The 13,261-nt window shown below is 45.5% G+C and overlaps 1 protein-coding gene across 2 annotated transcripts; it reads left to right on the forward strand.

The window, feature by feature from the left end:
• Nucleotides 1–4,891: 4,891 nt before the first annotated feature.
• Nucleotides 4,892–11,985, forward strand: SCT (secretin). Of its 2 annotated transcripts, none has more exons than XM_084522695.1 (6): nucleotides 4,892–4,948; nucleotides 7,412–7,513; nucleotides 8,311–8,415; nucleotides 8,672–8,776; nucleotides 9,874–9,978; nucleotides 11,534–11,985. In XM_084522695.1, exons 2-6 carry the CDS (start codon nucleotides 7,425–7,427, stop codon nucleotides 11,643–11,645), a joined length of 516 nt encoding a protein of 171 aa, XP_084378821.1. In that variant the 5' UTR covers nucleotides 4,892–4,948; nucleotides 7,412–7,424; the 3' UTR covers nucleotides 11,646–11,985. The 2 variants fall into 2 exon arrangements, with proteins under 2 accessions (XP_084378821.1, XP_084378822.1); XM_084522696.1 differs by having other exon boundaries at nucleotides 7,417–7,513.
• The last annotated feature ends 1,276 nt before the right edge of the window (nucleotides 11,986–13,261 follow it).

The raw sequence follows: 13,261 nt of genomic DNA on the forward strand, positions 1-13,261 counted from the left end.
GGATAAACAGCAAACCCAAAGGCTGGATAGGCTTTCCCCATCCAAGGCACGGGCTACAACATCCACACGACAATAACAGCATTTATCCAGCCTATTCTTAATGCTCACCGGAGATGTACCCACATTGATTCTCCAGCTAGAAAGTCTTTCCTGATCTCCTGTATCAATTTCCTTGAAGCATGAAGGGGAATTTCTCTCCCTTTATGTCTCAGAACAACCCTCTGGAGCTGCGTGTGGTAATTTTTGAGTCTTTCTTGCAGTGTGGGATCAGAACACTTGCCTTTATGATGAAATCCTGTCTTTTACAAAGTGCTGTTTCTTTTGTCTTCTCCTACAGCACAGCCAAAGGACAGGCTTGTGGTTTCTTTAAATATTGCCAAATTTATGGCAGTGTAGTTCTAAGGTGATGCATGTCATGTGGCAGGTTTGGTCACCCCTCCTTCCTACTGTAAGGAGGAGAAAAAAGACCTTCTTCTCTACCACCCAGCCTTGGTGTCCCTGAGATGTGCCAGGGTGTGCACCAGCCATGAGGTATCCTTTCGGATAAATGAGGTATCCTCGGTGTCGAGGTGAGGATGGTCAGTGCCTTTGCTTGCTGCCTCACATGAGGGTGTCCCCAGCTGACAGTGTGGCTGCCAAGAATAGCCCTGCACCCGTGGCAAGTGGATTTAATTAATACTGCTCACCACAGGTCTCTCCATGCTGCGCATGTCAGCCGGCATCAAGGCTAAGCACAGGAGACTGCACAAAGATCCCGGCAGCTTTACACCTGGGAACACGCTCAGGGAAGCTCACCTCCTGCTCAGGGATGGCCCCGAGGCTCAGAGACCCCATCTCCCTCCTGCCCTAGGGCATCTCTCCCTGCCTTCTTCATGGGGTGCTGATGTACAGCCTCTGACCTCCTTAGTTTGCCTGTTTACAGACTTTACTATACATCCTGTCAATACTGTGTTGTGTCCCATAAATGTGGCTGCCTTCTTCTGGTCCATAGGAAGAGGACCACAACCCACACTTTCAGGTGCTGGTTGCCTCCTGACAGTCATGGGCTCTGTGAGGATTTCAGTGTGACAGGGTGAGTAAGGAGCACTCAGGCTTAGGGCGCATCTGAGAGAGGCCCAGACTGAAGGCACCCAAGCCCAGCCTGTCCTGCTCCTATCTCAGGCACAAAACTTGTCTCTGCTCCCAAACTCGGGCTGTTTCTTGAACCATCTTCACCAACATTTAACTTGTGGACAGCTACATAAGATCACTGAGGCCATTTCTTTCGATTTTGGCCAAGGAGCTTTTCCCTGAGCACATAGACAGCTGTGGGCACTGTTCTGTGGTTGGTCCTGTGATGCTGTGGATGGCCCCATCCTATTTAAAAGCAGAGCATCCATAAATTCCCACATGGAGCCTGCTGGAAGGTGATCCCCAACCTTTCCTCCAGCCAGGGACAACATGAAGTTGGTGCAGCCTGTGTCTAGATAAGTCACTGGCATCAGGCGGCAAGGATCATTTCAGCTCTGACTTCTTGCAGCCTTGGGTGTGACATCTGTGTGAGTTGGGGATCACATGAGGGCAACAATTTCCTTCTCTTTTGTCATTCTTCCAGTCAATGGTGGAGAGCTTTCCCTGTAATGCTGTTGCAAAGAGACAATGGGGCAGATTACAGTGATCAATGGGTGATTTAATCACACTTTGTGCCTGCTGCCTGCAGGTAAGGGGAATCTTCACTCCCACTTTGAGTGCTCACACGTGAAAAATGGGAAAAGCAAGGTGAAAATTCTCAAAAACCCGGACAGCTGATATTTTTTAGCAGTATTGCTGTTTATCCCTTCTATCTCAATGTCTCCTGATGAGAGTTTAGTGTTAATTATAGTTAGGAGGATCATATGCTCTTTCAGGACTCAGGACTTGTTTTGGGCTTTATTCAGACATAAATTAGAGCTTGCAAAAACTTTTGAGTTTCATTGTATGCTCCTAAATTCCCTCACCAGGGGCCTCAGAAGCTGTGTGTAAACTCAAGCCCACAGTTGTCACCTGCGTTATGTTGCAGCATTGCTGGACCTGGACACACACCTTCCCACCCCGTCACCTTTTCACTCTCTCCAACTGCTGCAGCAAGGCTAAAATCACTTTTTGTTGCCGAGTAGACAAATCAGGTTACTTCAATTCTTGTTTCTTCCAGTCTCGAAAAGCTTGTTCTCTCCTGTTATTCACCCTCTGCTGCCATCCTGGGGCCACTTCATCAGGCATCCGTGCAGCCTCTCCAGCGTGCCTCTTCTCTAGACCCATTTAGGTGCTCAGGCACACTGATTTTCCCCTATAGTGGGGGCATTTCAGACCCGTTGACGTTATTTGCAAATGAAAGGAAATAACATTAGTCATTTTTAGCTCCCTATATGTTGTTTGTGCTTTTTTAATGAACTTTTCCCCACTCTTTGTTCTGTTCCTACATTGCCATTCTCAGCTGAAGATGTTTGCAGTGGAGCAACACCAGCAGTCCCAGCTGATCCTTTCACCAGTGATACTGTCGTAAAATACGAGTACAGAAAATATAAAGATTTAAACACAATTCCAGAGAATTGCAGGCATCGCTAGCATCACTGAGGGTTCCCAAAGCTGGGCTGGGTGCTCAGAAGAGCTTTCAGATGCCGTGAGAGAAGGATGTGACTCAGTGGATCTGCACCTGGTTGTACAGAAAGGAAATGCGTTGACTGAGCCTGTAACACGCAGGCTCAGTCAAATGCGTTGACTAAGCCTGCGTGTGTTGATCTGCTTGAAGGTAGGAAAGCTCTGCAGGAGGATCTGGATAGGCTGCACCGATGGGCTGAGGTCAACTGCATGAAGTTCAACAAGGCCAAGTGCCGGGTCCTGCACCTGGGGCGCAATAACCCCAAGCAGAGCTACAGGCTGGGAGAGGAATGGTTGGAGAGCTGCCAGGCAGAGAAGGACCTGGGAGTGATGGTGGATAGTCGGCTGAATATGAGCCAGCAGTGTGCTCAGGTGGCCAAGAAGGCCAACGGCATCCTGGCTTGTATCAGGAACAGTGTGGCCAGCAGGGCTAGGGAGGTGATCGTCCCCCTGTACTCAGCTCTGGTGAGGCCGCACCTCGAGTACTGTGTTCAGTTTTGGGCCCCTCGCTACAAGAAGGACATCGAGGTGCTCGAGCGGGTGCAGAGAAGGGCGACGAAGCTGGTGAGGGGCCTGGAGAACAAGTCCTACGAGGAGCGGCTGAGGGAGCTGGGCTTGTTCAGCCTGGAGAAGAGGAGGCTCAGGGGCGACCTTATCGCTCTCTATGGGTACCTCAAGGGAGGCTGTAGCGAGGTGGGGGTTGGTCTGTTCTCCCATGTGCCTGGTGACAGGACGAGGGGGAATGGGCTTAAATTGAGCCAGGGGAGTTTTAGGTTAGATGTTAGGAAGAACTTCTTCACTGAAAGGGTTGTGAGGCACTGGAACAGGCTGCCCAGGGAAGTGGTGGAGTCACCATCCCTGGAAGTCTTCAAAAGACGTTTAGATGTAGAGCTTAGGGAAATGGTTTAGTGGGGACTGTTAGCGTTAGGTCAGAGGTTGGACTCGATGACCTTGAGGTCTCTTCCGACCTAGAAAATTCTGTGATTCTGTGAACACTACAGAAAGGGGCATCAGGGAGATAGTGGAAGGGTTGCAGAGGAATGACAACTCTAACAGTGCTGAAGAAAGCAGCTGTAAGGTCTATGTGTTGCAGAAAGGACAGAAAACTGTTTGGGAAATGTTTGAATGTGTGTAGGACTGACCTGGACTGTCTCAAGGGAGAAAATGGATTTCTCTATCCAAATGGTGGCCATGGCACCTCCCTGTCCTCATGTCCTGGAAAGGGGCAGCTTTTCTTTGCTGTTGAGTCCCCTGTCTTGTGTAGGGGTATGGCTGCAGCCTGCAGTCATACACAGTAGTGCTGAAGCTTGCTGCTCATCAGTGCATGGGTTATTCTTCCAAGGGAAAGATGGTGTGGAGAATTAGGTTCCTCCCAGCCTTCTAGCATGGGGATGCCATCTGCTTCTCCCCCCAAAAAAAGGTCAAGTAGATGAGAAAAAGTGTAATATAATTGCTATTTTTCCAGTAGAAAGATAAGAAGATTTATTTATAACAATGAATCCTCCTAAGCTACTCTATACAACATAAAAAGGAGAGAAAGAGCATAATCCTATTTTCTCCCTCCATTTCCATGTCACCTGTAGTAGCAAAGTTTGAGAGCAACCAGCTCCAAAACCCAGCAAAGGCAGGGGATATATCCAGCATGTTTTTGTGCATGTGTCAGTATGCTTCTTTCTTTGAAGTTGCGAAGAACAATCTGTTCTCACCAGACCTTTCCCAGAAGTGGCTGTGAAACCATCGCTTGAAAAATATTGTCCGTTCCTGCAAACCCAGACCAGTCCTACTGATCAGACAATGTTTGCCCTAAGAAAAGTGACAGATTGTTTAGCCAAATCACACTCATCTAATCATCCTGGTGATTGCAAACAAAAGCTGAGCCAGAATTTAAAAAAAAGAAAAAAGAAGAAAAAAAAGAAAAAAAAAAAGAAAAAAAAAAAAAAAGAAGAAGAGCAGAAGATTAAGCTCATATCAAGAGGTAATTAAATCCAGGAGGAGAGATAATGATGACAATCATGGTGAATCAATTGGTACAGGGATGTTTGCCCTACAAATTACTCTCATTAAACACACAAACAGGAATTATTACACATCAGCAGAAATATGGTCTATTGAACTGTTGTGAATGACCCGATTGGGTTTAGAAAGTAATTAAAAGGATGTTTCAGTCCGGATGTGTTATTTGCTGTTAACCATGATTACTCATATTCATATCTTTACTCAAATAATTGCTTTTGATAAGGGCTTCAGATTTATAGGGGGCTGCAAAGAGAAGTGGGCCAGTGGTGCATTGTCAGCTGTGGGACAGCTGGGAGCCTGCAGTGACCACGGCGTGGTGAGTATGGCTGTGCTGACGCTGTCAGGCTGGATGGGCTGCCTCTTCCCCGCTTGCAAGGCTTGGGTGGTGTATTTTGGGCCTCTGTGATGCTTCGCTGAGCTATTCCCATTGTTCATCCCTCTCCTGAGCAGCAGTGATGATGATGGATGGGGTTTTCCTCCTCTGGAATAGCCAGTGGGAAGAAAAGAGCCAAACAGCAGCTGAAGCTGATGTGTTTCCAGAGATTCATGGTCCTTAGTTTTGGGAAGGGATAGGCAAGAGCAAGAAGGTGCACCAACTGGCTGTGTAGTGCTTGCAATGTTCCTTTTGGGAAGTTCTCCTGGCAGTAGTGCTCCTGCAAGGTGATGGCAGCTTTGGTTCAGCAAAGTCTGTGGGTGTGATGTGACATTTCAGCAGCAGGATTTGTCTGCTGCAAGGGGCTGAGCTGTTCCCAGGTCCTGTGCTGAGACGGTGTGCTCTTCTTTCAGCTAAAAGCACTAGCAGTCCAAGGAGTTTGCATTTACTGAGAGCCAGCAGCACTGGGGAGGGCAATAAAGGATTGGAAAGTCAAGGAGGTTAAACAGTGTTACAGTGATGAAACTCAAAATCTACCTTCTGACATTGTCTCATTGATTAAAAATAAAATAAAACAACTATGCAATACGAAGTAATCATCAATCATTACCGACACAGAAAGGAAGCTCCTCAACCACCATCACTGTTCCAAGAGACTTCAACAAGCAATCTGCATGCAGAAGAGAAGATCATGTCCAGAAAGGGAAAAGACGAGTTGATCTCCCTGGCTAGCAGCCAGAAAGATAATGAAGAGAGGGGAGACTCTGGAGCTAGGGCTGATGCTTAAAATGGGCTGTTAAATGTGGTGCTCCAAGACAAGAACCTGCACAGGGATGGCACAAGAAAGGCCAAAATGCTGCGGTGAGATGTTGGCCAGGGGGGCAAGGCACTGTATGGCAGGTCTTATACTGACTGAGGACAGGCTCAGGGTCCAGGTTACCCTTCCCTGAGGGGTGGCACAGCCTATTCTTGATGTCTGTTTTCAGCTCTTTCACATTCCTCGAGCAGGAAGCAATAATGTGGAGTCTGTACTGTATGGACTCCCATAAGAAACTGATCTTTGAAATGTTCTTCTTTTCTGTTCCACCCCCCTCACAACCAAACCAGGCAGGAAACCAACGTAAAAGCATCAAAAGTGTGTGTGAGGTGAAGCTTACAGATTCTTAATCACGAACTTCTTTGCCAAACCTCTTTTCTCTGCTCTGCAGCCCCCATTTGTGCCGTGGCTTACTGCAAATACATTTCTGCATAAATCCCCCACTCTTCTCTTTCCCCATCTTGTCTCATCTTATCTTGTGGTATCTAGATTAGAAAACAGTCCCAGGAGGGTGGCGAGAAAGTGTTGAGGAAACTGTCAGTCCTTTAATGCTCTTTGTTCTGTTTAGTTTCAGACTAGAATAAAACCAAAGCAAGAGGACTTTGATTTGGGGTTAGCAAGTACAGTCTGAGAGTTTCCAGGACAGAGACTAAAAAGCAAGATTTGCTTCTTTGCAGGAGGAAGACAGGAATATTAAAAATTACAGGCATGTTTTCTGTGTATTCCTTAGGAAAATGTGAGCACCCTCTTATAAAGGCACACACGCATCTCTGCAGGCATAGAGCTGTGAAATGAGGTTGGAAATAAAAAGAAAGAACATGCAATGGCTTGTGATAAGCAAAATGCAATTTTCTTTTTATTTCAGTTAGAAAACAAAATACAAGGTTTTGCTGTTACTGAAAATGTGCTATTTCTTTTTTCCCTCTTGAAAGATTAGAGGATAGGCAGATATCAGCACACACAAGAGTCCTTCCCTTCCCCTGTGAGTGGATGAATTCTTCTTTGCTACATGCCAATCTTTTTGCCTGATAATTTAGGGGAAAACAAAACAAAAATAGACAAACAATGACAACAGAAAAAAAAAAAAAAAAAAAAAAAGATTTATCCTGGACACCCTCTAGGTATATTAATAACTGTCTGTGCGGGGTGTTTTAATGGGCATTTTAAATCCTCTCCCTGAAGACTCATCTCTCAGACACTCATAGTGGAGTGGACGTTATTCCACAGAGTTGTGCCACCCATGGATTAACTCAACATGACACCTCCCTGCTTATTCAAGGTATATTATACTGACTCACAGCAATACTCCAGCACGAACATCATCTCAAACAGGCCCCTCAGACCCACGCGCTGGGACTATATGGTGGTAGTGGGATAACAGCTACAAACATTTTACAAATGACTGGCAACATGAATGATTTGAATTGTTCATCTTCTGTATTTTAAAGAAAAACTACATTTGCTGCAATAATTTCTGCTAATTTAGTTATAGTAAAGTTATTTATAAAGCCTTGTCTTCTGTGTGGCACGCAAACTGTACCAAAGATCAAGGTTGTTGGTTCTGCTGGTCATAAAACCTTGTGCTTTAGTTTAGGAGCCAACATGTTTTCCCTGATGACTGGTCTGTGGCAGTTAATTATTCCCATGATTGTCCTGTCTCACTTCTCAGCATCTCTTCCATCCCTGGAGAGGTAAGCATTTCTTGTGCCTCTGCTTCCTTTTTCTCCATGGCTTTTTGTTCAAAGAGCCTGCTAACTATAAAGCCAGCCTTTTATCTTCCTTCCAGAAGTTGCAGCTGCTTGGCTGATATTTTTTTTCCCTAAATTGATTTAGTTAAAGGAATACAAATGTTGAAAATGTTTTTTTTTTTCTTGCTTAAGAAGAAAAATCAGAAACCTAAACAGACTAAACTACACACACACACACACACACACACAAAAAATCACTCTTGGGCCTGTTTCCCTACTAGATACTTATACAGGTTGGTAAAGGTGGAAGGTTCTGTTTTAAACAGCTTAGTGTCACAAAAACGTAACCAAGAATAGGCAGTCCTGGCAGTTCACCAGTTCCTAATGTTATCTGTAAGACTGAGGCAGAGTTGTCTCTGCTCCTGCTTGTGCAGGGGCATTTCAAGCCCAAAGAGACCAAAAGACTCAGGTTGGAGGAGGACACAGCTGAGACTTTTGAGCACTTTTTCAATGCCTTGTCAATCAGCCAGGTGTGAGTCTTTGGCACTGCTACCATTACCTAGCAGGTCCTTCAATTTCTTGAGGTGAAGACATTAGAGCAAGGGCAGGTGTTTTTGCTGTGTGAAGGTTAACACAGGTGTTTCTTTTAAACTTTTAGAAAATATTCTTTTTTAAACTTTTGCCAAATTAGCACAAATTCTTGTCTATCTTTCCTTCAGGTAGCAGTTTTAAATGACCATTTTCCTCCAGTCTTATAAACCATGTTTTTTCATCCATTTTTTTCTTTTCTGACCACCTAGGAATGAGAGACATGCGGATGGGCTCTTCCACAGTGAGCTCAGCAAGATGAAGGATAATGCTTATGTGCAGCAGCTAGTGAAACACCTGGTGGGCCTCAAGGAGAGGTAGGGAGGAGCTGAAACCAGGCTCCTGGGGCAGGGAAGTCTCCAGTGGGAGGTGGGAAAAGAAGCCCATGGGGCTGAACTGCCTCTGGTTCCAGAGCTAAACTCAGTGCTGTCCTCATTCAGAGGCTGCTGCTGATGAGAGGAGACAGAAGGGCAGGGATATGAGGCTCCTGGATACTGGGGCAAGAGAGATTTCAGAGCCTTGGGATAAGTCTTGTGGTTGGGAGGAGAAGCTGTTGTATTTTGTCTGATGCAGGTCCCAGAGGCACTCAGATGGACTATTTACCAGCGAATACAGCAAGATGAGAGGAAATGCCCAGGTTCAGAAATTCATCCAAAATCTCATGGGCCACAAGCGCAGGTAAGAGCTCAACTTTCTTCAGGAAGAGGAAGGCAGCGTGGGCAGTGCAGGCTGCAGGGAGCAGGCCCTAGCTCCAAGGAAAGGGGGATGGCATGGACAGTGGTTGGGAAAACTCAAGACAAGAGCAAGCTGTCTGGGGCTTGGTCTCCTCCTGTGAGACCCCTGTGGAGCTGCTGTGCAATAGTGGACCAGCACAAACCTTCTGAGTGTGGCAATTTCTAAGCATAAGACAACATTATCTGTGGCATATGCCAGTATCAAGCTTAATCCATAGGACAGGAAACTTGACACCATATCACAGGTTGAGATATTTTTGTTTGTGCTTGGTTTAGTCTTTTGGGGAATGTTGTAGTTGATTTACCTGCTTAAAGTGTTTGAGAAAATGCTCATGGAGAAAAATGTGCTCTGTTGCAGAATGAGGGAGACCTCAGGGTTTCGTAGTCCCCAGCTATGGCTTTGCCAAACTGGGCAGCTGTTAGACATAATTATATACATTGCCAAGAGGGTTCCTTCGAACAGCTGAAATACTGAACCACTTGCTCCCACTGAAGCCCATGATCATGTACCTTGTCAGTACATGGCCCTCAGGGTGATACACCCTACAACTGCTGCTGTCCTTGACTCTGGTATGTTACAAGGGGAGAGAATTGCCTGCAGAGGCATCCTGCAGGCTTGGTTCTCCAAGGCAGAAACATAGCACATTGATTCCTTCCCATCTGTTCAGGGTGTTCTGATATTTTCTAGGGCATGCACTAATAACAAAATCCTGGCAGATGCAGTAGATTTTTAATTTCCAGTTGCTGGAAGAAGGTATATATCCATGGGCTGAAGGACATGATGGCAGTGGGTAATGAGGCAGCATACAAGTGCATATTAAAATCTATCCTCTTGCCAGTTAGAGAACATCTGAGCCTGATTTGAGGAGGATACCTTTTTCTTTTCCTACACAGCTAAGTGTCAGTCAGCTGGTTAACAGAGCTTGGCCCATGTGGCAGGTTGCAGGTGGGATGAACCTGCCTTCCAGAGAGCAACACAGCTTTACAACTGTGGTGGTTACAATATTTTTATTTTTAATTAATATTTATCTTTATCTACAGCAACTCTCCAGGCCCAGTCAACACAGATGTGCAGATGAGAGAGGAAGAAGACAGCAATGCGGACCTTTGCTTTATGTGGTTGTACCAGAGCTTTCTGAATGCCAGGTAGGAGGGACAGACTTGTCACCTTGGCATTTCTATGGCCCCAACCGCCAGAGTACTGAGTTCAGAAGAGGACTTTCAGTAACTTGTAAATGTCCAGTTTTTGCTCTGACTGTAGAAGTCTGATAAAATCAGTAGTTATGGGGTCTGTGGGTCCTTGCACTACAGGATCCAAACAGCTCAGCTGATATCCTCAAAAATAGCTGCACCACTGGATCTATGAAATTGTCCATCTTTTAAAACCACTTCTTCTTTTCCTCCGCATCAGCTTGCAAGGTGATGTCTTGGGGAGTGTCACTGCTGAACTGCAGCCCTCCATCACACAGTTCTGTACCTCCTGCCACTCTGCCAGCAACTGCACTCCCAGAGGTGGTTTGCAGAGCTAGCAAAGCAAATGCTTTGGTCTAACTGCAAGACAGCAGGCAGCTGTGTGCAATCTCAATTGATTTCCATGCCTGCATTCACAGCAATCTCAATTTCTACATGCTGACCTTGCCTGGCACTCAGTTTTGCTTCATCTAAAGCAATGTTGACATTGAGATTTACAGCTAAAAAGTGCCATATAAAGCCAGCTATTAAAAATAATAAAACCCAGGGAAATTAAATAAGATTCTTTTCTAATTGCAGAGTTGCTATTCTGGACTAAAAAAATAAATAAACAAATGCACATCTCACTAGGAAGCCTGGTCCAACAGTTGAAATAGAAAGCCTTTGCTACCATGTTTTGGTGCAGTTGCTGATTCAAACACACACTACCCCAGCACCTGGGTATTTTGTCTTCCCAGTGACCAACCATTTTCAGCTAGACATCTCATTATTAAATCAAAATACTAGGACACTAAAATTTACTAAAAATAAATACTAAATACTAAACTACTAAATCAAAATACTAGGATATGAATCAAAAACTAGGAGGAGTGAGCTGGCCCTTAGTACTTTCTGTCCACATTGCCTAGAATTAATAAGGATGATCAGAGGACTGGAACACCTCTCCTACAAAGAAAGGCTGAGAGAGCTGGGCTTGTCTAGCCTAAAGAATAGAAGGCTCCACGGAGACCTTACTGCAGCCTTTCAGTAATTACAGGGGGCTTATAAGAAAGTTGGGCATGTAAGGTCATATAGTGATAGGACAAGGAGTAATGGCTTTGAAGTAAAGGAGGCAGATTTGGATTAGATATAAGGAAGAAATTCTTCACTCAGAGGGTGGTGAGGCACTGGAACAGGTTGCCCAGAGAAGCTGTGGATGTCCAGTCCCTGGCGGTGTTCACAGCCAGGTTGGATGAGGCTCTGGTGTAAGGTGACCCTGCCCATGGCAGGGGAGATAGAGTAGATTATTTTTTAAACGTCTCTTCAAATCCAAACCATTCTGTGATTCTATGATTAGACCAATAACCTTGTCTGTACATCTGTTAAGCACCTTGCATCTGTGATTTGGGCCCCTCTATCATACATCTACTCATGGGTATCATCTCTGAATTTTACAAGGTGGTCTTGTCACTATTCCAACAGTGTTCCCACAGGAATAACAAACTATTGCTCATTTTTCCCCTCCCAACAGCCATTCGGACAGTGATGCCAGGGAAGCTGCTGCAGTTACCAGCCAGTACATTTGCCCCATTTCTGAGCATCTGGTTGCAGACATCATGCAAGATACCAACAGTTTTGACTGAAGGTGAAGAGGAAGTCAGTGTGCTGTCAGAGACAGCATGGTTCTGCATGCATGCAGCTTTGGAAAAACAAACAAACAAACAAACAAAAAAACAGGAAAGCTATTGAATTTTGCTTAGTAAAAACTCTTGAGATCAGCAAATAAAATTCTGGAAAGCAGCCAAAAAACCAAACAAACAAAAAAAAAAGCACACAATAAAACCTCTTAGATGATAATCAAGAGTAAAATACATGTTAGTGTGAACTGTTGTCAATAGGTGGAGCCTGAGTGAAGCACATCACTTCTACTGTGTTAGCATCTGGATGCCTGCTTCTGAAGTCAAATAAAGATATGTTAGCTGAGCCCGTGCTTTGGCTGTAATTTGGGGAAACATGGTGAAGGTGGTACCATTACTAGGTGTCGGGATGGGGGAAGGAGTATTTTGCTATGTTTACCCCACCAATATACACCAGCATGCTGGGACTAGCTGGTGGCTCTGGCTATGTCTTCTGTGTCTGGGTTTCAGCACTGCCCACAGCTCAACTTTACAAAGAAGCCAGCATCAGGATTGGCTCCATTTAGCAGAAACTGATGTGCTAGATTTTATTGCAAGGAATTGTAATGAGAACTACACAGCATAGATACACCCCATAAATACTGTTTTCGCTCTACTCTGCCCTCATATTTACTGGCCCAACCTTATCACTGCCAGTAAAGGCAAAGCTCCACTGGAAGGAATTTGTTCCCATGATTTAATGAGGTTTACATGTCATCTCTGCACCATGCTGCCTGGCAGAATCATAGAATATACTGAGTTGGAAGGGACGCACAAAGATCACTGAGTCCAATTTCTAGATCCCCAAAGGACTACCTAAAAATCAGACCATGTGTCTGAGAGCTTTGTCCAAAGACTTCTTGAAGTCTGGCGGGCTCAGTGCCATGACCACTGCCCTGGGGAGTCTGTCCCAGTGCCCAACCACCTCTGGGTGCAGAGCCTTTCACTAACCCCCAGCCTGACCCTCCCCTGTCCCAGCTCCATGCCATGCCCTCGGTTCTTGTCACTGTTCCCAAAGAGCAGAGCTCAGCGCCTGCTCCTCTGCTCCCCTCATGAGGGAGCTGCAGACTGCCATGAGGCTTCCCTCAGCTTGTTCTGCTCTGGGCTGAACAAACCAAGGGACTTCAGCTGCTCTTCATTTGCCTTGCCCTCTAGACACTTCACCATCTTTGTAGCCCTCCTTTGGATACTCTCTAAGAGTTTTATATCCGTTTTATACTGTGGTGCCCAAACTGTACACAGTACTCAAGGTGAAGCCACACCAGGCAGAGTAGAGTGAGACAATCCCTTCCCTCGAAGTTAGTAATGTCATACCCCAGGATATAGTTGGCCCTCCTGGCTTCCAGGGGACACTTCTGGCTCATGGTCAGCTTGCTGTTGATCAAAACCTCCAGATCCCTTTCTATGGGGTTGATATCTAGAATCTTGTCTCCCAGTCTATATGTATAACCAGGGTTGTCCCTTCCCAGGTGTGGAATCCAGCATTTGTTCTTGCTAAACTTCATATTGTTGGTGGTTGCCCAACTCTCCAACCTGTCCAGATCTCTCTTCAAGACCTCACCACCCTCAAAGGAGTCAACAGG

The sequence above is a fragment of the Aythya ferina genome (assembly GCF_964211825.1).
Source record: "Aythya ferina genome assembly, chromosome: 5".
Classification (NCBI taxonomy): Eukaryota; Metazoa; Chordata; class Aves; order Anseriformes; family Anatidae; genus Aythya; species Aythya ferina.